The 25,287-nt window shown below is 44.5% G+C and overlaps 1 protein-coding gene across 1 annotated transcript; it reads left to right on the top strand.

The window, feature by feature from the left end:
- Positions 1–414: 414 nt before the first annotated feature.
- Positions 415–22,828, top strand: PDE12 (phosphodiesterase 12). The gene is made up of 3 exons (XM_085624670.1): positions 415–1,787; positions 12,272–12,350; positions 22,050–22,828. The coding sequence occupies exons 1-3, from the start codon at positions 567–569 to the stop codon at positions 22,490–22,492; spliced, it is 1,743 nt and encodes a 580-aa protein (XP_085480796.1). The 5' UTR covers positions 415–566; the 3' UTR covers positions 22,493–22,828.
- The last annotated feature ends 2,459 nt before the right edge of the window (positions 22,829–25,287 follow it).

Raw genomic sequence — 25,287 nt, 5'->3', positions numbered from 1 at the left:
ACACACTTCGCGAATCTCTGTCCAGACCGCGTGAAGAAGGCGGCCATTTTAACATTGCAATGATGTTCATGTGTTATGATACAGCTCACGATGATCCGACACTCGTCGAGTACCTAGCATAAAAAACTTCAATACTGCTGCTTATATAAACGTGTGTGTGTGTCAATATAAATATATATATATATATATATATATATATATATATATATATATATATATATATATATATATATATATATATATATATACACACACACACACTATATATATTTTTTCTTCAATGGATTTGTGCTTTGCTTTCAAAGCAGTGTACATATACTTGCTATTTCTCCATATTGAAAGTGAACAGAAGGCAGGCTGACACCTTTCCAAACTGGATTTGGTCGTACTTAACGCCTGTAGGATATGACCAGCCGACTTGTCTTTCCCACGGGTGTACGTTCAGTCTTTTTTCTGTGTCTATGCCGGTGTAAACTGCGATTCCCGGAAGCCGGTAATGAATGGCGCTATTGCCTTGTCCCGTTAGCTAATATCCTCACCGCCCTTGTGTACCGGGCGCCGGGTTGATGCTGAGACTCTCAGCCTGGAAGCTACTGCGGTGTGTCCCGGGTTACCCGCTCCGGTCCTACGCCTGCTCAAGCACCTGTAGCCCACCTCGCGGGATGGAGAAGGCTGTGGTACGCTGTGTGCCTTCGGAGCCCAAGCTGACCCTCTCCTTCACTCTTGATGGCAGTCAGAAGCACATGCAACGGGACCAGTCGGAGCCTCTGGGACGGGCACTGGCCCGCATCGCAACCAACGCCGTCAAAGCAGCTCAGAGCAGCAAGGCCAAGAAATGCAAGCGCGGAGGAAAGGCCTCCCCGTCTGCCTCCCCTGCAGAGCCTTCCGTGCGCCTCTACTACCAGGAGCAGCCGCTGCCGGACGACCTGCTCAACGCCGAGGCCTGGCGGGACGGCGCTGTTCTGCACGTGGGTGATGCCCGCTATACGGTGGAACGCAACCCGCCCTCCTTCCGCCAGGCGCAGCTTCCCCGCCACATTATGGCTGGCTTCCCTATCTGCCCTGCTCTGCACATAGAGTTCGGGCAGCTGGAGGCCTCGCTCTTCCGCTGGTTCAAGGAGGCGCCCGAAGAGCCAGGAGGCTGGGCCCCCGTGGGCAGCCAGCGGGTCTACACGCCGAGCAACGCGGACATCGGGCTGCGGCTGAAACTGCACAGCACTCCGGGCAGTGTGGACCCCCCACGGTACGGCGCCGCCTGGGAGGTGGAGGCCAGCTGCACGGTGGAGGCCGGGCCCGGCGTGTGCGCCTTTGAACAGCGGCACCTGTACACGCAGCGGGTGAGCGCAGAGTCGCTCCTCCGCACAGTCTCCTACAACATCTTGGCGGACACGTACGCGCAGACCGAGCACTCCCGGGTCGTGCTCTACCCCTACTGTGCGCCCTACGCCCTGGACATGGACTACAGACAGACCCTACTGCGCAAGGAGCTCAGTGGCTACAACGCTGACCTGCTCTGCCTGCAAGAGGTGGACTGTCCTGTCTTCACGGACAGTCTCTGCCCAGCCCTGGATGCTTTCGGCTTGCAGGGCCTCTTCAAGCTGAAAGAGAAGCAGCACGAGGGCCTCGCCACCTTCTACCGGCCTGACAAACTGACCTTGGTCAGCCAGCATGACATCTGCCTCAGCGAGGCATTGCTGGCGGAGCCCATGCACGCCGAGCTGCGGGAGAAGCTGTCGGACTACGGAGCGGCCAAGGAGCAGCTGCTGCAGAAGGCCACTGCCTTACAGGTGAGCGAGGGGTGGGCCTACTTTTACATCTCTGGAGATAATCTGCACAGGTCTGCTGTGACCGCAGCCTTACCTGTGTTTCAACTGCATTTATATAGCGCTTACTACCCCTGACGAGGCGTTGGGCGTATTATTGGTACCAACTGGGCCTCGGGCAACCTGCCCTGACATTGTGGTGTTAATTGGGGGTGTTGTGAAGTGACCGATGTGAATAATTGGAACTTAAAGACTTGTTCTTATCTGTGCGCCACTTGCCTTCTGGCATCTGTGCGCCACTTGCCTTCTGCCATCATCACAAGTTTTCATATGCCTGTGAACGTGGTTGCGAAAGAGTTCGTGTGCCTTTGGGCATGTGACATAATTGTGATAAGTTGCCGCCTCCCCTGTCGTGACCCATCCCAATGTTTGCCTGTTTATAAACCGAAGCAGTGCTATAAATACCAATACGTTTGGCAGTCCCAAATAACATAAGTAACTGATGCAAATGATCAGAGCATGGGAGCAGTGGACCGCAACCAGTAACAGTGGAGCACGAAAGGGTCAAGCTATTGTGCGGAAATGCCTCAATTACTAACCGCTAAATGCAGAGATTTACGTGGGCTGGGTCCTGTCGGTGTTCATTACCGGCAGTTCTGAAAAGCAGGTGGTGAGAAGAGTCTCTATCGGGCTCTCCATATTTGCCCTCACCCTCTGGGTGAAAACAAATTTAACCTCTGCAGCAGTACCATCCTTCACTGCCGTTAATGTAACTTCAACCAGACTCGTTATAGACCTTTAACAATTTCATCATGTCAGAACGGAACCATTTTCAATATTATATACGGGCCACTGGACCTATGCGGCAGCGGAGATCCTATTTATGTTACAGGGTTGAGTAAATTATGCGCCAAGAAAAATCTAATTATGTGGCATATTTTGTAATGGTATTTTGTTATTACACTTGTTAATTTCTGTCTGGGCAGTGGTTGCACATCATTAGTATCAATTTAATATTCAATTATAGCAATTAGCAACAGAAAGGTGACCAGTCCTGCTTTGCAATGGGCCTTCTGCCATGTGTCCACTGCACCTTTAGTAGCTTTGAACCGTTTCAGCTAGAAACAATAAAAAAAATCTGCAGATTTTACAGCAGTTGATTGTGGCAAAAAGCTGCAGATCCATAATAATGCTAAAATCGCCACGGCCGCACAATCGCATAATTCCAATGGCCCTGATTATATACAATGAAGCCGTAGTTGTTGCTTATTTATCTCCAGCAACTAAGAACCATTGACAAAGCCAACCGTGAGACTTCTTGTAGGTGTAATCTTGCTTGTTGTATTATATATCTGGATGCAATGACAAGCAGCTTAATACCAGTCGGTGGACACACTATGCTAACTACAGATTTTTAGCTTAAATGTTTTTAAGCCACATCCTTAATTACATCGGCCATGCACCTTTGAGAGACCCCTCAGGTTTTTCATCTCACTTAAAGCCCTGGCTAAATATATTATTCTGTCTTGCTCCCTTGCTTCCATCTATTACAGAATGAGACAGGTATGCCTCCATAGACACAATCCCAGCATAGTTTGGCAAAATAAAGTCACCCCCTTATCTTGTCCTGTTAATACCAAGGCATAAAATGCCACTTTACCAGTTGCCCCAGAATGAACTGGGTGGGAGGAAGGGAAATGGATGAAAGTGAGGAAGCAGGGCTCGGAGTAATGAAATTACCAGTAAGTAATTGAGGCATTACCACCTCGTGCTTCCCTCCATGACAAAATGAAATATACGAAAGCAAGAATCCAGGAAGCTTAAGGTTGCATGTTGAAATTCTTTATTATCTATACAAAGCATGACTGGGTGAACAACTTTGATTCAGTTGTTTAAAATCGTTACAATTATTGGATGCCACACAATAAAAATAAGACTCTCCTTATTTTGGTAGAGGCAAGAACATTGGGACCAAAAACTTCTTTAAGTTCCAAATCCTCTAAATGTTAATACAGCTACATGGCGTATACCAGGCGGCTGCCCTGCATATTTCTGCAATTGACTTCTTTCATATAAGGAGACATCCCCCTGTGGAGCTACCTTGCACCCCAAAAGCCTCCTCGTAACTCGTTGCCCTGTATGCTAATGATAGTAGATATCTTTTTATTGAAGAGCTTGCAATAATAGCACAAAGAGCCCCATAACTGGGACAAACAATGCCATCATAGTGTATAATGATACAAGCAAATTTTGTTTCCTGTCGCATCCAATCTGAAATACAGAACCAAGAACAAACCCACAAAACATACGGAGAAGCCCCCTCCCTTTCCCGGCACATTGTTAACAAAGATACAGCATTCAGATGTTGAATCCTAATAAACACACATACGTGATGTTCATAAAGGGTGTCCCAATTCTGGCATTTCCTGGCACGGCATACAGACAGTGTAAGGAATGAAAAATTACTACAAATCCGGGTGGTTCAGCAAATACAGAGTTAGTGGGGCCCAGAAGTCTTTAGGTCGCAAGGCCTCGGGAAGCTCCTCCACATATGCCCCAATTTCTTTACAGCGGAGTGACGGTAGCATCTCAACATTGGGCTACAGCTCTTTTATCCAACAGTCGAGACAGTGACAATTCGCCGATTGCAAGGCTTAAGACTCTGCACACAGCCCAGCAGGCATACCTCCGGTTCATATCGCGCACGTTCCAACACTACATCCGAGAGCACACTCGTCACCCTGGTCCAGGATGCCAAAACCCGGTGCATTGCCACGCCAGATGCAAAAAAAGCGGCATCAGCCAGCCCGCACCTCACACAACACGCAGAGTCACGCAACCCAAACCTACGCAATTGCAGTGGGGTATAGTGTAACTGGTGTAAGTATTTAAAGTGGATTGATAGTAGATATCTAATCCTTCTACTAAGTCAATCAGTTAATTGCTTCTAACCCCTCATAGTTGGCCCAAAGTTAACCAAGGGTTGGCTGTAATGAAGGAGGATACTATATCAAGATGTTTAAGAAGAACCCTTCTCACATCCAATTTATGGAGCCTGAGCTCTTCCTCAGACTCCAGAAAAAAATAAGAGACAAAATCCCTCTTTGTTTAAGAAAAGGCCTTCTTGATGACGTTACTGCTGCAAAGAAAAAATATTTAAGTGTTGGTCATGATTTCACTGAATCTAGAGGCTTAAAAGAGGATCCATTAAGGATTTCAAAGCTAAATCCCAATAAGGAAATGCAGGTGCAAATTAGGGCATAGGTTATTAAACCCTCTAAAAAGCAATTGCACCTGACCCTCTTTGTCCGAAATGTACTCCCAGGCTCCCTGAAACCTTTGATGGCTGCCCTCTGAATCTTTAGGATGGAAACTTTCAGACACACGTGCAAATCATCCTGCAGGAAAAGATGCGAGACAACTCTACGGTTGTTGGATCCAGTTGCTTGGATGTGCACCACCTACTAAAGGACTCCCAATGTTTTGATAAAACCTTGAAGTAAATGGCCTTCTGGAAGCTTGAAGAAATTAGGAAAAATGTTCCAAAACCCCCTTTTTTTTAAACATTTCAGTTTCCAGGCAGATAACTTGCACTTGCCCAGTGTTTCCTGCGCAGATGCAGACATTCTAGGGGAGGTGGGCAGTTAGGGAGTTAAAACTCCTGACTATTATTCATGGATATGTGGGGTAAAAACCAGCCAGAGCACTGTGATATTGGAGCTATCAGGATCCAGATGCCCTCTTTCCTCACCCTGACTAGGATTCACAGAAGTAGTAGGATCAGAGAGAAACAATTCAGCAGACCCAGAGACCGGTAGCAAATGAGAGAATCTACAGCCCATACTACTATTTCCTTTTATCCTTGTACACTATCTTTTACTTGCAGATTGTGAGGAGACATAGAGATCTGTTATTGATCTTTCCCCAGTGTTTTCTAATTGGGGCAAATGTTTGAGGGTGCAAATGGTAATTTTGTGATGTTGGAAAGGATCTGCTCAAATTGTCTGCAATCAATTTGCAAGTCCGCAGGATATAAACTGCTGAGATTGAAACTGCAGTTATCTCTGCCCAAGCAAACATTTTGTTCTGTATTTTTGAGAGGGACGTGATATTGTCCTCCCACCTTTGTTGGTGTATGACTTTGCAGTCCTATAGCCTGTTCTGTTGAGAATTTTTCTTACCAACAGAAACTGGGAGAAAATCAGAAGGGCTAGGAAAATGGCCTCCAACTCCGTCTAGTTGGATGATCTTATGCAGGCCTGTTATGAAATTCTGACTGTGGATCAGAGGGATGATGCTTTGTTTTATCACCATTTGAAATGGATAGATCCCACTCACAAATTCAGTTCAGATCCAGGACTGGCCTGTAGGATCACAATGTTTTTTTAACTAAAAAGAGGATGGAATAAACTCCTTGTCCAAGTTCACTTTGTGGCACAGGAATTATCACTCTTTTTTTTGTTTTCTTCAGTTGTCCATACTGTGTCCCATAAAGCTCTGCCCATGGTAGGATGCCTGGGGAAAGCTGTATGACTGGGCTTCCAGCCTGGTGAAAGCTCTGAGAAGTCCATATGCTGTCCACTCTTTACAGTATTCAAGACCATCCATCGGATGTGTCTTCCTGCCATACATGAAGGAAAAAAATAATTATTCCACCCACAAGTGGAGGCGGCGAGGCCGGATAATTGTCAGGATTTTCACTTGGATGCATCAGGCATGTTTCCTGAATCATTGTCCTGTCTCTTGGCTGGAAAAAAAAAATTCAGGCAAGAATGAGATCTGTTATCCTTCTTACTGGATTCATGAAGAACTGCTCCAACACTTGTAGGAGGTTGAAGCTTTATCCCTGTACGGTAGGGCATGCTTCTGGTCTTTAAATGTTTTGTTGATCATGGTGTCCAGTTGATCTCCATATAATTTCTTCCCATCAAAACGGATCTTTAGAAGGGCAGACTTCTTTTTAGACTTTTCCTTCCAATCACTCATCCACAGGTTCCTTCTGGCTAACAAGGTGGTGTATGTGCCTACTGAAGAGATTTAAGAACATCTGAAGATTCATCAGCCATACACAGCCTCCTGCTCCATTTGTACTAGCGGGTCTTAGCACTCTGTGCATTCTTGGATTGCCACAGAATGAACCAACAAATCTTTAAAGCCTGAGCCTCATATACCTCAAGCTTTAAGACATAAATTCTCAGCCGCAAAGGCTCTTTATAAAACGTTATCTACTTCTCCATTGTGAACAGTACGCCAGAGTTATAGCATTCTGGCTGTTCAGTGTTGCCAAAACGGAGCCCACCTTAATATGAGGAAGCACATCTCCTTTCTCTTCTAATTGTTAACTTTCCTGAAGAAACCTGGGCAAATTTGCTTTATCCGTCTCTTTCAATTCCCCAAAATTTGTCTTAAATCTTTTTATGGCAAGGGATTACCAAGGATGAAGGTCTCTCATATTGAGGATGCAATTCCTCTTCATTCTCTGGGGAAGAAAATGGAGGAAAGCTTTTTTGATTGGCATTTTTTTTTTCCTGCAAAGCTTTGGTCACTGCAGTCTGTCATGTCCTGCACCTCTGCAGCAGTAATAAGTGCAGGAACATTAAGGGTAGTGTCTGGAGACCCTAGAGGTCTTTTTAATTTTGCTGGAGTAATCTCTTCTGTTTAAGAGGGGCTTGATGAAATGTGTCTTCTCTTGGCACTACTTTTCCGCTTCAATGTTAACAGTATGGCTGAATATGAAGTGATCACCTAAAATCACAACTAACCTGCTATTCAACCAGAGCAACCAAGCCTCTGTTTTTTCAGCCCCAGAAAAATATTATATATTGGCATAAAGGAGCAACCTACTTTCTGTCACACTTGAGATTTCCAGTCTACTGCACTACTCCCTCAATGGAAACTGCCTACCCAGAGAACAGCTCTGCCTCTTCTGACCTGAAAGGTTAAGCCCCAGTACATTTGGGACCTGACAGACTCTGAACTTTCCAAACACAGACCTTTCATGTGGTGGACTTCTACCACGGCCCTTTGCCTGCATGAGAAGGAGGACCTGTCCAGCAGTGCTCCACCTCAGTAAAATAATTTCTTTCAATGTTGCTGTCCCTTTGTAAAACACAAAATGGCAGCTATGGCCCGCATACGTCTGCTTTGGTGGGTGTAAAGGACAAACCAAACACAGGGCCAGGTATGGGGGAGGGCCCTTTTTATTTTGCCAAACTATTTTGGGATGGGGTCTATTGAGTCCTACCTGCCTCATTTTGAAATGGAGGAAAACGAGGGAGGGAATGCAGTGATAATGGGATAATTAGTACCAACCGAGGCAAAGGAAGGGTATTTTAGAGGACCGGTGGCTTAAAGATACACAGTGCCACTATTACAGCTCTGAGAATTATAAAACATAGCTAACAGATCCAAGGAACAGTATGTCCCTAAGAGCCCAACTGTACGTGTAAATTGTAGTGATGGATGAAGAGAGGTTTTGCAGGGTTCCAAGGTATTTGGTATTACCATTAAGACTCGAGGAGAAATGACAGGAGAGGATCATCAGCTCACTTCTAAATGAGGGCAGTGAATACTGTTCCAGTCCTGAGAATACTCTGCTTTTTTGTAGACGGTGAGTGAGCAGTCCCTCGCTAACCGAGACAAGGAGCCAAACTTGCAGCTCACCACGTTGTTAATCAGAGTTTAATCAGTAATCCCAGGCAGTAACCACTTGTATTAGAGGGCCACTACCATCCAAGTTAGTAAGGGGCAGGGCTGGTGTAGGATTGAAGGATGGCAGGCAGAGGTGACTGAAGATGTTCTCAATAAATATACCTGTAAGCAGAAGCACTGCGAGATCTTAGTTGACAATGTTTCCTTGGTCTTTGAAAAATCTTAGCCACAGGTGCTGGTTTGATACATGCTTTAGTCATCTTGCAACTTCTACTTATGAGATACATGTGGAACCAAGTATTCACACACTCCTTTTAGTACCTGTGCAGATTACGAGACTTCCCTTCATTTGAGTCTCTAAATTTCATAACACTGTGACTATTGTTTTGGCTCACTGTTACCAAAATTAAATGAAGGTTCTCTATATTGCCCACCATATATGGTGTGCTTTTTCACTTTTCAAAGAGCAGACTTTTCATGTATTTGTTTAGTGTCGCTTATAACTTGGAAGCTGAGCTTAATTTATGCTCGACCACTCAGTTGAATTTAAGTGGCATAGTAGAGAGAAAAAGATGGCAGTTATTTGTGGCCCTGTATGCTGCTCTCTGAAACAACATGCCTTTGATCCACCCTTGTACTGAGAATTTGCTGCTGTGTAATAAGAAGCTGCAAAAATACGTTTTACCTACCTGAATTTTTGTTTTGGAAAGTGTTTGTCCAGCCATAATGACTGTCTTCAAGACACATTTGCATGCCTTTCTGTTTATTTTCAGTCTAGTTGGCTGGAGCGTTAGGATGACTGAAAGGCTACCTTGTACTGCTCTCCAAAGCACCCAACAAAAACACTGCCATACTCGCATGCATTAGAATTTGCTGTGTGCTGATAAACAACATAGAAAAGTTGCTGTGGCAGACCTATAGTGCAGAAGAAGTCAAGTGAGGCAAAGTGGCCGGTGCTTGGTCCTTCCTCTTCAGTGCCTCCAGTTCCTTTATATGGCTTTAAGCTGCAACAGAGTTGGTCGCAAACATAACCTCACAACTATGATGGTGGCTCCCTAGACTACTGCTGCTTAAGAAAAGACCAAGACAAGTATTGCTTCCCAGAATTTAAATTAAGGTGGTGTCAACCTCTGTTTGGACCCAGCCATATGCAAATCAGCCTTGACCCTGCTCTAATCGGAGCAGTCCAGCTTGAACAGCAAGGCCTGTCTTGGGTTGCTTGTATTCTGTTTCAGGGAGGCCCTGCCATTTCGGGCTTGACTGTTACTATTGGGGTAGGAAGCAAGACTAATTTGCATATGGCTGTATCCAAACTGAGGTGGTAATGTGAGCAAAAGAAGGAAGGGTTGGAATGCTATCCCAAACGATTGCTAGTGGTTAGGCAAATTGCAAGTATTCCTCCCATTTTATTTTGAGTGTTTGATAGGTGAAAGTTAATGCCTAGAAGGGTTTGAAGGAATAGGGAGTATACCCAGAAGCCTTCAAAGGTCAGGGTTAGTGAGCTTAAGGAAAAGAAACTGATGATTAAATATAGAAAACCAGCTTTTGCAATGCAATAGCTCTCGCATTTGCTAGAGTTTGAGCTATTGGCATTGTAAATGACAATGCCTTTTATTCATCTATATTTAAAATCTGCAAGCGTGTGTAAATACGCAGTTTTTACGCAGGTTTTCAAAACACATAGATAAAAGGCCTTGTCATTTACAATGCCAGTAGCTCAAACCCTCGCTAATGCAAGACCTATTGCATTGCAATGCTTGTGGAGCTCTGAGACGGTGGCGGCGCCAGCAGCAATAAGAAGGCAGGGATGGCATTGAGAGAGGCGGAGTGGCGTGATGAGGTATGGGCTGAGCCTTTCCGGAGTAAAGACGTCCAGGGGAGACCCTAAAAAGAGACCGCCAGGAGTAAAGGTAGAGAAACGGGGGTTCACGGAGAGAACAGGGGAGTGGAGGGTGGGGAGAGCGGATAACTCTGGAGAAAGAGGATATGACAGAGGTAAGGTATAGAGAGTAGAAGAGAACGGAAAACTGAGAAAATAGAGGGGAGAAAGAAAACAGTGAGACGGAAAGTAGAGTGAAAAGAGTGATGCGGGGTAAAGGAGGAGAAACTGGGCAATCGAGAGAGAAAGAAGAGATGCCGAGGCAGAGAGAAGGGGGAGAGAAAGATGTGAAACGGGGGGGGAGAGGGAGAGACAAATGGAAGAGTGACTGCAGCAGAAAAGACTGAGACGAGAAAGGTGGGGCTATGGAGGCCGTGGCACACCAGTAGGGATAGAAGTTCATGTATTCAATAAAAAGTGAGTGAGGGAAGGGGCGAGTGAAACAAGGCAGAGAAAAACGTGAGAGGTGGGGGACAAAGGGACAGCAGAAAAAAAGACGGAGGGAACAGGAAAACTAGAAAGCAAGGCTGGATATTTAGGGAAGACGGAAGGAGAACGATTGGAGGGACAGTAGTCTCAGAGGGTAGAGCGTAATAAGCGCGATCTGCGTGAGATTACGCGTGCGTAATAAAGAGCATTGTACAGCCTCTTTAGTTGCCCATAGGATAGCCCAAATGCATGCAAGTCGCTTTTTGGAACTCTTAGAAGCTCCCCAATTGCTACTACTTCCCCCTAAACATACCAAAGACACACTGGAGGTTGGTGTAGATCGGAAACTTCACTTCAGAAGAGGGCGTGGAGATTTGCATAGTCAGGTATAAGAAGCTCCAAGTTAGCAAGGAAGTATCTAAAAATCTATCTAAGACATTTAAAAAGTGCCCTTAGACACCCAGAAAGAATTAGTACCGAAGAAGGTGCCCAAGGCTATCTCCTGCATCGGTCGTATATCTAACATACCATGTGTTTCTCGTTCCTCCCGCACCCCTCCAATTGTCAGCTTCCCTTGCAGCTTCGGACAACAAGCCACCTAGTCAAAGCCAGAGGTGACAAAATGCCGTTTAGTGTAAATTAATCCCAGCTTCCAAGCTTCCCTGAATACTGTGATTCTGAGCAAATAATTGTCTGTGGCACCTGTCTCTCAACCGCCAAAATCCATGAGTGCTAGCCGCTAGAGGTGGCTCAATTCACAGTGGGCGCTACTAACTATTGATCAGTAACTCCGTGCACTTTGTGTTCCTGAGTGTCGTGCTACGCGCCATAAAGCGCTTCAATGGGTAGTAGGCACTATATAAACACATTTACAAAAAAAACTTTCAGTTGGGATGTGACCAGCGCGTATTGTGGACTATTTCAGTCCTCTCGGCTCACTGAAAAAGGCAGAGGGAACAGGAAAACCAGAAAGCAAGGCTGGATATTTAGGGAAGACAGACAGGGAAGTGAAGGCGCGCCATGCGCGCGTTACTGCTGACGCCGTGCAGGGTCCCCAGGAGCTTCCGATATGATCTGGAGCCGACGGAGGGAGGGAGGGAAAGTGAAAGCGCGCCATGCGCGCGCCGTGTTAAAACACTAGCCCTACGCGGGGACAGGTGATGTGCACGCGTACGGAGTGCACATCTCCTGTCCGTACACGTGCACGTCCTATCCCCCTTCGGCCAAGAAACCAACGACAATAGATCTCGCCATGGCGAGCAGCGCATGCGCTGCGTCGCTAGGCGAGACCTAAAAAATAGTGGTAGGACTAAAAAGAGAGTGCACTTTATTTTGCCTTTTGGCATCAATAACATTCCAATTTTACCTCCAACATATTGCCCTTGAAAAATTTTATTGATGCTACTTTAGATTTTCAAACAAAGGTAGATGTTTTCTTTCTTTTTGACCTTGCTTTTTAGAATGAGGGTTCTCGCTATTCTGATGACATTACGGTATTGTATGCATTTTCTTAATACGTTTTCTTAACATGTTTGAAATTGTCTTGCAGGTGTCTGTTTTTCAGTCGACAAAGGATCCTTCTAGAAAGATATGTGTTGCTAACACCCACCTATACTTTCACCCAAAAGGTAATTTTCAGATTGCTGCTAATGCTTTATATTTTTAATATTTGTTGAATGTGAATCTTGGGTCTAGAAGCTAATCTGAAACCGCTTCAATATCTTGTTCAAAACAAATGCTTGTTTAGTGCACATCATGGCAATGCTATTCTTTTTTTATTTCGCAGTTACTGGACTGTGTGGGACACCATTTTACGTTTAAAAGGGGCTCTTAACAGTAATGTCAGCTGAGGACACCTCCCCCCAATAAATATACATTGGTGTGCAGCATATCTGACTCTTTGGCATAGTTAAGTTACTAAGACGTTAATACCGTATTGCTTTAAAATATATATCTTTTTTTTTAAAACCAGGCCAATGGTAAGGATTTACTTGCAGCCTATTGTAATAGCGAACCGAATGTTTTCAATGTGGGCATCACGTGCAGCATTTTTTCTGTTAGACCAAAGTGTAGGTAACTCATGATCGCACCTTGTTATAATGTCCACCCAACTCTGAATCAGATGGTAAATTTGCAAACGTTCACACTGTTTTCCCAAGGTCATGACCCCTTTTAAACTGTGTTTTTAAAAAAAAAAAAAAGTTTTAGGCCTATTCCTAGTGAACTTTCATCAGTTGATTTGTCAAGTGCACCAATAAGGGGGAAGTGTTTTTTTTTCTTTCTTTCTGGAAGTGACAATCATCTTTAAATGTGTATTTAGTTAGAGGTAATATCTCGCATTTATCTTTATTTAGTTTGTATCCGGGAAAGGATTGGACTTCCTCAAAAAAGGCAGGAATAGAGGTCTGTGGCTGCGAGATAAATAGTAAAATATCATTAGCTTAATCTGCAAGTTTGATTTGGGAATGTTTGATGTCAAACCCATGTATTTCTTGGTTTTGGCTTATTCTGGATAAAAAAAGTTCAAGGGCTAGGTTAAAGAGAAAAGGGGATAAAGGACAACCTTGGCGAACACCTCTGCCCATATCAAAATATGAGGTGTAGCGCCATTAGCACAAACTGCTGCACGTGGGTTTGAGTAAAGGAGAGATATTAAAGATATGATTTTGTGACCCAAACCATTTAAGGGTATGAAAAAGGTAAGGCCATTCAACTCTGTCGAACGCTTTTTCTGCGTCTAATGCTATTGCTGCTAAGGATTGAGGTAAATGGGATAATCTAGAGAAAACATCACAAAAGAAACGGGTATCTGTAATAAGCCGACCCTTAACAAAGCCAGATTGTTCCATTCCTAACAAATTGGGTAAGTGAGATTCCAAGCGTATGGCCAGAGCTTTTGAAAAAACGTTAATCAATATTAACTAATAAAATAGGTCGATAGTTTTTGCAGTATTTTAAGGTGTTACCATCCTTGGGAATAAGGCAAATTAATGCCTCTGAGAAAGAGCCACCTGAATGCAAAAAGGAGTCTGAGGTTATGTAACTTCGGAAGCAGCAGTTTTGCGAAATGTAAAAAAAAACTCAATGGTGAAACCATCTGGACCTGGTGCCTTATTGAAAATTCTTGGCGCGAATGCTAGATAATTTTTTATTCTATTACAGGACCGAAGGCTTCGTATTATGCTAGTTTAACGCTGATTAAAAACCACAGAGGATATGTCACCCACCGGTTTATAATCAAACTGTTTAAATGTTGACTCAGATGACCAATCTGCAGAATGCATGATATCCTGTACAGTAAAACTCAACATGAAGGTCTTAGAGGCCATAGCGCCTCGAACAGAATGTGCACCAAAGACCTGAGTATCTACACCCGCCTCCTGCATAACATTTTTTAACCATCTGGCTATAGTAGCCGCAGTCACAGGTTTGTACGGTTTTTGCAGAGCAATCAACAATTGTACCACACCATCAGGCCTGGTAGACCTGGTACATTCTTCATAAGCCTTAAGGCATTGGACCACACAAAGTTTAGCATTGTCGGGAAAAGCATGATAATCTACACTGCGTGACATGGTTTTAGTTCCAGACGTAATATTAAACGAAACTCCCTTCGGAGTAAATACTCTACCTGTAATATCAAGAGCCTTAACATCCGAGGAACGTCTACAAGCCGCTAGGCAAAGCAACATGGCCAGTTTGGCCGATAATTGTTTCCTGGACAACATATTGTTGTCGGGCCATCTGTTAAACAGTGACAGAAACAGCGAGACATCCCACAAGGAAGAATACTTTGGTTTGGGTGGATTAGCTACTCTTTAGCAGTTTGCATATTAAAGGATGCATTCCGACAGGTTTGCCCTCGATCTGAGAGTGGCCCGCCGATATGGCGGAACGGAAATTATTAACAGAGCGATACGCTAAACCTTCCGATGCTTTTTCTGACAGGAAGTTTTACAATAAAGGGAATTCTGCCCCCACGGGATCCACATGCTGTCCCATGCACCAACGAACCCAGCATCCCCAGGCTGAAGAATATCGCTTCCTGGTAGAGGGGGCCCACGCTTGGTTGATAAAGCCTGAAGCTTGTTCCGAAAACCCTGGCCACCGGGTGCTTCTCTCCATGAGGGCCCTGGAGCATTGTCGAGGACCATGGGATCCTCCTGGGGAAGTCGCACCTCGCCTCCAGCAACAACGGGACCAAGGCTGCGACTTCCACAAGGGAGTCACTAATATCACGTCCGCTTTCTGGCGCATCACCTGAGTGAACACGCGAGGAATGAGAATGAAGGGTGGAAACGCATAATTCAACTTCTGAGTCCACTCCTGTGCAAAGGCATCCGTCGCCAGAGCCAATGGGTCCGGCCTCCAGCTGAAAAACTTCGTCATATGATGGTTCAGCCTGGAGGTAAACAGGTCGATCTCGCAAAACCCCCATATCTCCTGCAACCACTGGACCACCCGTGGGAGGAGTTGCCAGTCGCTGTAGTCCTTGAGGTGGCGTGAGTTCCAATCCGCCACCACATTGGACTGACCCGGAATGTATTCTGCTATGACTGAAATCTGATAACTCAGGCAATAATGCCAAAAGGCCTTCGCTATCTCTACCAGCATTGAGGACTTCGTGCCCCCTAGTTTGTTGATGTACCGTACCGCCGATATGTTGTCCATCCGAAGAAGGATGCAACATGAGACCTGCCTGGGAGATAGTGTCCGGATCGCAAATGATCCTGCGAGGAGTTCTAGACAATTTATGTGAAAATTTAACTCTTCTAGGGACCAACGTCCCCCTGTGGAAATGACCACTTCCGATAGAGAGCCGAAAATCGTTCTGCCGTTGCACTCCTCTACGTAGGCCAACCACCACTGCATCTCCTCCCTCACTTCCTGGGAAAGAGGGACTACGTCCGTGTATGAAAGACCCTTTTGCAAGTGTTGAATTTTGAGTCGTTGAAGGGCCCTGTAGTGTAGGAGTCCCGGAAATATTGATTGAATGGATGACGCCAGAAGTCCCACTATCCGGCCAATCCCCCTGAGAGAAACCATTTGTTTGGTCAGGAAGGAGCGAAGCTCCTTCTTGATATCCCGAAGTTTGGAATTTGGAAGACTGAGCTGGGCCGTCTGAGAGTTTATGACGAACCCCAGAAAATCTATCGTCTGCGTGGGACACAGAACCGATTTTGGTTCGTTGATCACAAACCCCAGGTTCTGCAAGATACGAATGGTCAGGCGCAAGTGCTGAACCGCCAACGCCTGAGACTGCGCCATGATGAGCATGTCGTCTAAGTAGACAATCATGCGAACCCCTTGTTCCCTGAGGTAGGCTACGACAGGTTTCAGAACCTTGGTGAAGCACCACGGTGCTGAGGAAAGTCCGAAAGGAAGGACCAAATATTCGTACCACCGGTTCCGCCATTGAAATTGAAGGAATCTGCGATGGGGACGATATATGGGAACGGACAGATAGGCGTCCTTCAGGTCAGGCGGACCAACCAGTCCCCCCTGCTTCAATAGCTCTGCCAGCAGATGGATGCCCTCCATCTTGAAGTGCTTGTAAGTCATGTAGTGGTTGAAATCCTTCAAATTGAGTACCAACCTGTAACCACCGCCTTTTCTTCTGCACCAGAAAAATATTGCTGCAGAAACCGCGAGGGCCCTCGTCGCAAGGTGCTATCGCGTGTTTCTGCAGCAATCCTTCTATTTCTGAATCTATGAAATCGCACTCTAGTTGGGAAAAAGAAAGCTGTCTGGGCCGATGAACCTGACAAGGAGTCTGAAAGAACTCTAGATGGAATCCCTGAACTGTCTGCAAAACCCAGGCATCCTGTGAGAGTTGAACCCAATTGTGATAAAACTGCTGAATACATCCCCCCAATGGAAGAAGAAATAAGTCTGGAGCGCTCACCTGAAGACTCGGTGTTCTGGAATCCTCCCCGATTGTTAAAGCGTTGCTTGTTGAAGCGTTGCCTGGTGAGGTAGAAGGTGCCACTGCGGGTAGAGTCCCACTCTCCCCTGCCGCGTCCGAAGTCTCCTCGCTGAGGACCTTGGGAACATTGACGGCCAAACGAGCGTCCCCGGCCTCGTCCGGCCCTGTTGAAAACCCCAACCTGGAATACACGTTTGATTCCTGACTGAGCTTTGTCCAGGGTCGTGAAGGTGCCCACGTATTTCGCCACATCTTTGACGAAGCGGTCGCCGAAAAGGTTTCCGTCCGCCAATGGGCCAGGCTCCGCCGCTGCCAACTCCGTAAGGTTAGAGTCCATGCGCATCAGAATGGACTTCCTGCGCTCCGTGGAGATTGCGCAGTTGGCATTACCTAATAGGCAGATTGCCGGCTGGGTCCAGCCCGCCAATACATGGAAATCGATAGCGGTTCTCGATTCCTGCGCCTCTAGAGCCATCTCCAATATCTTGGCCAGGGGACCGACGTCAAGAAGCTTGTCTTGGCACCCTCGCCAAGCGCGATCTATACCTTTCTTGGGGTCCTTGGCAAACTTATTAGGGAAAGTTAGCAGACTGGAGTCAATTTCTGGCGTTTCAGCCACCTTGTCCGAAAGATCCGGTCGGGGACATTCAGACCGCAGTCTGTTGCGCACTTCCTTGTCAAAACTTTTGCGCAAATTCTCATGTAGGTACGCTGCCACCTCCGGGGCAGGCAACCAATCAGAGGACCTAGGGTGAACAATATCCGAGGGGTTGAAGGTGAAAGGTGTAGGGGCCGTCTGTGGAGTCTCCACCTTCTTAGCCTTCCGAGATTTTTTCTTGGGAGGGGAATCATCTGGGGTGTCCGATGAGGTGGAACCAGGTTCCGAGTCGGTATCCTGAATCCTCTCTCTCTCCGTCTCAGGACGCGGAAGTGACGAGTAAGAGGCAGAATGAGGCCAGGACTTAGGCCGTGGCTCTTCTGCCGGAGCTTGAGCTGGGGTAGTGAAGCCATGATTCTTCGCGAACCTCTCCAATTGCCTAGTAATAGGCTTCAATGCAGTCGCCAATGCCTGCTGCACAGTTCCTGGAACTGCCTTCTCCAGGGCCTTGTTGAGTGCCTGCCATTGAGGCGGTCACTACACAGCACATCGTTGCTGAGGACAGAGATCTCCATTGATGTGTCTCTCCATAGCTCGGACTGTAACATATTAGTATATTGAAGCAATACCTCGGCGCATACAAATGTGGCCCATCTGCACCACAATCTAACTACCCAACAGCCGATCCAGGCAAGGAGCAGCACGCTCCAGCGCCCACTAAGGTTTATAGAAACCTTAACTGCAAGCGACCAAACCAAAAGCAACATCATTGACGCTGGTCTTCATTGTCAGTTTCCACTCTGACCTGCCATATGTGATACCCCTATGTCCTCAATTGGGGCGCTAAAAACCAGGCAAATGTTATAAATTTAGTCCTGAAGATGATCCCGTTAATCAATGAGCTTGGGATCGAAACGTCGACTTTTTAAAAAATAGTGCCACAAATATCCATTGTGTTTACTCGTTGTGGTCTCTATTTTGTCAAACTTGCTACAACTCCATTTATGCCTGCAAGTTGCTACAGCTCTCAGTCTTTGCCTGTAACTGTTGTTTGTCCTAAACTGTCTGCATTGTTATTCCCTTTTTTCCCCCGCACGTTCCCCATGTTGTAGGGTGCAGGATTGTGCCCCACGATAAATGTAGTGTTTTCATTATCCTTGACCATATCCTTGAGTAGCTGATGAATAAAAAATCCCCTGCCCGACTGGACATCGGATGTGTATAGTAACCCATTGTGGTCTATATTTAATTTTATGTAAAATTTAGTGTCTTCTCAGGACCATTGTTTTCAACATATATTGTTGACTGACGGAAGTGTCAAGGGCCTCAACAATATTTTCCTCGATGGAAGGTGTACCTACTTCCTCCTCGTATAAGGTGTCATCCTCCTCATAGTGCACCCAATTTTCCATGGTGGAGCCAAATTTATAGACGTATTTGCTCATAAGGCACGTGGAAACCTAAACAAAAGTGACTGGCTCCCAGTGCACCGGCCTATTAGGGGAGCCTTCGCGCTATGCTCAAGAGTGAATTGCACCCACCGAAGGCGGGGCGGTACCGTGCTGTTTATTGTTTAAGCGCTAAACCGCTGGCATTTAGTTTGCAAGGCGCGTTTACAAGAATGTCAGAAATCGGCGCGATGCACCCACGCATCGATCGCCGTACACGGGGAACTCCGTTAAGCCCTGAAAGTATCCTATCCCCGCTCCCAGGGTGCGAAATCCGCCCCCCCCGCAAAGTCGGGCAGTTCAGCTGAGATGCAAAGCGGCGTTAGTGAACCCTTAAACAATATAATACAATGCGCCGCTGCCAGCAAATAATGCATCAATCGTTAAAATCATACATTAATCATGTCAATAATCGAGAGCTCAACTTAACTGTCTGCGTGAGCAGCAAAGGAAGAGGACTGGTTCCGGTATTACTGGCTCTTATGGGGCTCTGCAGGAAGTGATTTGGTGCATGCATCATGGGAAATGTAGTTTGTTTTGCATAAGAAAAGTTTTCATTGGCTGCTGTGAGTAGCAATAAATAAGAAAGAGAAGCATAATACGAAGCCTCCGGTCCTGTAATAGAATTGAAAAAGTTATCTACCCTCTAGGGTGCTGAACAGACTGGGGGTGGGGTTGGTGAAAGAGTGAGCAACAGCATTTAGGACTCGTAGCAAGAGCACTGTGGTTGCAGTATACTGTTTTTGTAATGGAGATTAGTAGAGTTAGCTATGTAAGTGTAAGGCCCACCGCCTTACTGTGTATCTAACTCTTCCTTGGTCTATATCATGTTATTATGCAGCACTGTGCAGCGTACGTGTGATTACATGTGCTGCTGTAATGTATTTATGCCTGTGTGTGATATAGTACATTGAGGTCTGTGGGTTCCACATTGGAAGCCCAGAGCTTTGGCGAAGCATGTGGATGGAACAGTCATAGATTTGTGGATTGCCTGCTTTCCTGAGAACTGGGTGGGACACACGCTGGAGGAAGGGACAGCCAGGCTCTCTTGTGTACCTCAAAAGGGTTCTTTTTGTCTGAAACGCTCACTGATCCGTAGAGGCTGGGCACACCTCAGGAAGGAAATGTGGCTCATAAACAATAGGGCTAAGGGCCTTTGTAACATTTTGATAGGCACATATCAGTGAGGTAGACATCCAGATGTGATGCTCTAGACACTCCCACGGCCTGTGTTGTGGGGCTATCAAGAGTGGAGTTGCTCCTGTGGTGACAGACTGTTTCCTGGACAAAGGACAGGGCAGAAGACTGGGCATTTCAAAGTGGGCAGCCCTCACAACAGAAGCTAGACTCTAAGTCACGTGTCTGGAAATAGATTATTAAAAGGGGAGCATCAGCCTCCAAGAAAAATTGTCAAACTGTAGCTGTACATCACTGTGGAGAAGCACAGCACGCCTTCATCCTCTTCTGACTAGGACTGGGGGCTAAGGTATACCACCCTTACTGGAGAATCAAGACCACTTGTCCTGGAGCATCAGCATCTTCCTGCCGAAACCAGAGGACCCTATGAGGAGGGCTAAGAGTGCCTGAAGGAAGTGAGGTCCAGTGGGGAGCCTGTTGAGTATGAGATTCACATTGGGACCGCTGGCTGTCAGGCGTTTTTTGCGACTCTTGTTTCCCAGGTGGTGGTGAAGATTAAGGGCTGTCGCCCTCGTGCATCACTGTGACAGAAGACAGCTGATGCCCTGTGCAGAGCTGTGGCCCAGCGGGGCCATCACCAGGTGTGCCGTTCTTTGCAAGCACTGTATGTCAGGTGGGGGCCCCAGTGAAGAACAAGTGGTGTCTCCCTGTAGCAGCGAACCCTAGTCTGTTGCGACCTGTGGAAGCAGAGATTTGACTCTGCCACCCAAACCTGAAAGCGCCTGAGATCTGCTGCCAAACTCCTGTAGACCTACTGCATGACCAGTGGAACATCATGGACACTTGGTGCCTCGTCTGCAGCATACAGACTTGTGCTCACCGCCGGTATCCCTCAGTCCTTCTCCCTAAATGTACAACCCTCTCCTTCTGTTTGGTGAGGCTGAACAGCATTAATTTTTATTTTGATTACTCCCACTAGCCATGCAAGAGGGGGTTTGAGTGATGGCTTTTATTTTCTTATTTGGTTGGTACATGGATAGTGCATGTTTTTCGAACACTCACATTTTGTGTTAGGTCTCTAAAACTACTAAATGAAAATCCACCAAATCTAGAGGAGGCACCAAATGACAGAAAATCTGCAATGCCATTTATATTTGGTGGAATGGAGTGGTTTATATTTGGTGGAATTGAGTGGTTTCAGAGAGATTCTTGAGAAAATCCCCTACAGATAATCCCATAGTTCAAAAAGTGATGTGTTATGGGAATTGTCTTTTAACTTTTTAAAGCATTTTACCCATGTACATCAAATTAGGAACTCTGAAAGCCTGGACTGCGACTGCACTTTCCCCATAGTTCTGTGCAAATTGGTCGGACAAATGTTATTAAGGTGGAACAATTGGATTTATTATGAAGCAGGGTCAGATTGATCATTGACCTCCAATGGAATGATGACGGTTTCTCTAAGTTAAAATGTAATAAACTAGTGGTTCGCCACATTGGGAATGTTCAGGTTAATTATAGGATTTACAGGTCTGAGCACACATACATTGAAATTATTGTAGTGTGATTGCAGTTGCTTTTAAGCTTGAGCGTTATTTCAGGAATTCATGAAGTGCATTTGCGAGTTCAATATTCACAAAATATTGTTTGAACTACGTTTTTGTTGTGATTATTCTACTGGCAGGTATTAAATTGCTTGAGCCAATGCCTTTTGTTGGCTTTTTTTATCCTAAATTAACTACAGAAAGCTCATTTTGTCAGATGGTCTAAATCAACTAAGGAAGTGCTATCGTTTTTGATAAAATTATTTTCGAAAAGCAGATCTAATAATGGCTGTTATCAAATTGTACGCTATATCAAATTATCACGAAAACCTTCATTTATTTTCCCGTTCATATTTTTGTTGTTGTGATTGTATATTATCAATGCTTTTACTGTAATGGCTGTTTGAACTCAATTAATGCATACAGTTTACCTAGTTAACTGGAGAGTAATTTAAGATCTACTGTAGCCTTTTTTCTCTAGAGACTGTTTTTGTGCTCAGTCAGTTCCTTACTTGCTAATGCTGTATTTGTTTACAGGATCGCCACTACATTGTCTTGTTGAAATCAAATTGAAGTAACTGGGATGTGACTCAAAGGGAGTAGGGTGTTCTATTTATACATAAGGAATGATCCAGTAATCATGATATTAATATATTGCTTTTCTATATTCCTAGGTGGTAATATACGCCTCCTTCAAAGTGCCATAGCTCTTACCCACATCAAGCATGTTGCATCTGAGTTGTATCCTGGATTGCCTATAATTTTCTGTGGGGATTTCAACAGTATACCATCATCAGGAATGTATAATTTTTTCAGAAATGGGTGCATACCTGAGGATCACGAAGACTGGACGTCCAATGGAGAGGAAGAGAGGTGTAACATGTCCCTCGCTCATTCTTTCAAACTGAAAAGTGCTTGTGGGGAACCTGCTTACACCAATTATGTGGGTGGGTTTCATGGGTGCTTGGATTACATTTTTATTGACTCTGATGCTTTGGAGGTTGAGCAAGTAATCCCTTTGCCAAGTCACGAAGAAGTGACTACACATCAGGCATTGCCTAGTGTGTCACATCCCTCTGATCACATAGCACTTGTTTGTGACTTGAAGTGGAAGTAGTGTTTGAAAATGTATTTATGGCACATTTTTAAATTGGTGTAAATATAATAATCACCACGGGTGCAACAAAGAAGAGACGCTTTGCCACAGTGGAAAAATCCTTTGGCAATTCTACATTGACGGCAATGTATATGAGCCTTCATCAACTGTGAAGCACAATGTTTACGGTTTTGGATGTACTGGTGCAGAGCGAGGCTATTCATTAGTGGATTTTGATTAGAATTTCAAACACTAAAACTTATTTGAAAGTGATGTTCTCTTTGAGGATTTAACATGTACTTTTTGCTTTCAATATTCTTGTACAGATATGAACTTAATTAAATATTTTGAACTATATGCATCTTGGAACTCCGTTACAGAGATGTTTATCATATTTGCCTGTTACCCTAATACTTTGAAAATTGAATATATTTATGAAAATAACAATTATTTCTAGAGTATCATATGTTTCTAAAGTAATTTTTATGACAATTATAAGAGTATTTTATTAAAGATGTATAGAATGCATCTAAATAAATGTGCATTTAAATTGAAGTCTGAGGAAGCTTAACGGTTATTGAAGTGAGCAAATAAAATTGAACGCTTCAACCCTAATTGAATTTGCTTTGAAAATAGCCCTTCATTATTGTAGATTAATACATTTAAAATATATACAAAAATCTATGTGGGTTACAGGATAATCTGCTTGGCGCTTGAACTCAGATCACCAGTTAACCAACCGGTAATAAATCCATCTGAAAAAATTTACATTTGATTAGAGGACAAACTCTCAAAGAGAATCAATTGACTTCTGAATAATGTATACGTTTTTATTCAACTTGCACCCCAATGGTTGACACAGCCAACATGTGTTTGCAACACCTTTTGCTTTTTGTTCCAATGAAAACATAAACAATGTTAAGTACACACTTCCAAAATATGTAATTTTTGTTTTTTTGTTTTAGTTCATGTTTGCTCTGGCTGTGTTAACTTTTGATGTGCAATAGAAATAAAACTGTACACTATTGTGAAGTGAATTGCTCTTCTTTGAGAGTTTGTCCTTGGAGTATATGGTAGTCTTTAATCTTTCTGTTCAGGTGTTGCAACAGCCCTCTTTCTTGTGCATAGGTGAATTGAAGATGGTGCATGACACCTCAACGCTAAAACTCTACTGACTACCCTCAACCCAACATCAACCAAACAATATTCAGACAATCCAAAGTGGTTTATCCGGCTTGGTTGATAACGCTAAGTTGGTGTAAGTGTGCTAACAAAACGTAAGGAGTGAAGTTATCTGTGCTGTGTTCTCTTGAGTAACTTTATTGGAAAAAAAATAAACTAAGTACTGATACTTCAACAGAAAATTTCAGAGCAGCTCTCTGGAACTGTGCAGCAATTATTGGGTGGATAAAATACAATTAAGACTGGGGGTGGGTAAGGGCAAGAATATAAAACAAATTCTCAAAGTATATGCAGAGAAAAGGAGAATCACGAAGCCAAATTAAAGGGGGATTTAGAAAATTAGTGGACTGCAGGTTAACCTTGTATCATATTTTTAAAACATTGTCACCTTGAAGATTGTGACCGTGTGGAGGCCTTTTGTGGTCTGCTTTGTGCCTTTAATATTGTCAGAGAACTCCTCGGTTAGGACTCCCACACAGGTGTACTTCATCTCATGTAGGGTTTTAATGGCTATGAACTAAACAGCATACTCTAAACGTGTTAAACAAAATATGTGAACTTTGATCAAGAATCTGGAGTCACGGGAATAAAACCCTTGAAGTTCATAGGTAAAAAAGCGTAATCAGTGACTCGCGTAGACTCTTGAAAAACTGAAATAGAGATAGTCAGTGGCCTATTTCCCTTATTGGATAATTTCGACTTCCTATGTGTTCCAAGATGGTGTATTGAAGGCTGATGTGCATCTGTTCATTCCAGTGTTCTGTGTGACAGGCAGCACAATTCTGCCCCGTTTACCTTTTTTTCTGGAGATGCTAATTAATGTATCTGAGCAATGGTTCCCTTTGCCTTACATCGAGGTAGTGTGCCTTGGGTCTTTGAGTAAAAACAGCACTATATTGGACACCCAAGACAAAATGCAACAGCAAGCAGCTTCATTGCAGAGAGACCAGACAGTACTAAAACCTAACTGAAACAATATAAGATTTTAAAATCCATACTGCTGCAAACTTGCTCATAAGTTCCAAGTATCTTAACTATAGGTATAACACAATTTTATAGCTGAGAGTGTATTGGCTCCTTGGAGGAGTAAGTAGTCTTAGCTCCTGAGTCGTCTGCACTGTTACACTGTTTGAGTAATTAATGTGGCTTGGGTTGAAGTACCCTAGTGTATAGGAAGATGATGAATTTGTAGGTTTGGCAAGGAGCACGTGAGTTTATGTCCTTAAGTGTTTGATTCTTGCTCTGTTGTGAATTTTTTGGAATCTAAATATCAGACTTTTGCACACTAAGATCTAATGTCGCAGATTGCGGTTATACCTGATTTGGTCCATTTGGACTATCATTTTGAGGTGCTGGACTATCATTTTGAGGTGCTGAGTCTGATTGACTTCCAAGCGTTTTCACTTTGTTGTGCTGTTATACTTTACCAAGCATGTCGCAAATCTGTTGTGGTATGTCTTGCAGATAGTGGAAATTGTAAGTTCTCTATGATATGTGTTGTGGACACCCCAAGTTAGATGGACTAAAAATGCTTAGTTGTCCCATTTATTTGATATGGCAAATTTACGTATGAAGACTAATGCAATTAATATGTGAAACTGAACACACACAAGTTGACAACTTGGATAATCCTA

Source organism: Triturus cristatus, chromosome 9, assembly GCF_964204655.1.
Source record: "Triturus cristatus chromosome 9, aTriCri1.1, whole genome shotgun sequence".
Taxonomy (NCBI): Eukaryota; Metazoa; Chordata; class Amphibia; order Caudata; family Salamandridae; genus Triturus; species Triturus cristatus.
The sequence above is the reverse complement of the archived record's forward strand: the minus strand, read 5'-3'. Positions and strand labels throughout refer to the sequence as shown.

Excerpts from the sequence above, each read along its gene's own strand:
- PDE12 (XM_085624670.1), top strand. The coding sequence starts at position 567 with ATGCTGAGACTCTCAGCCTGGAAGCTACTGCGGTGTGTCCCGGGTTAC. Across the intron at positions 1,788-12,271 it reads AGAAGGCCACTGCCTTACAG|GTGTCTGTTTTTCAGTCGAC; the intron begins GTGAGCGAGGGG and ends ATTGTCTTGCAG. Across the intron at positions 12,351-22,049 it reads CCTATACTTTCACCCAAAAG|GTGGTAATATACGCCTCCTT; the intron begins GTAATTTTCAGA and ends CTATATTCCTAG.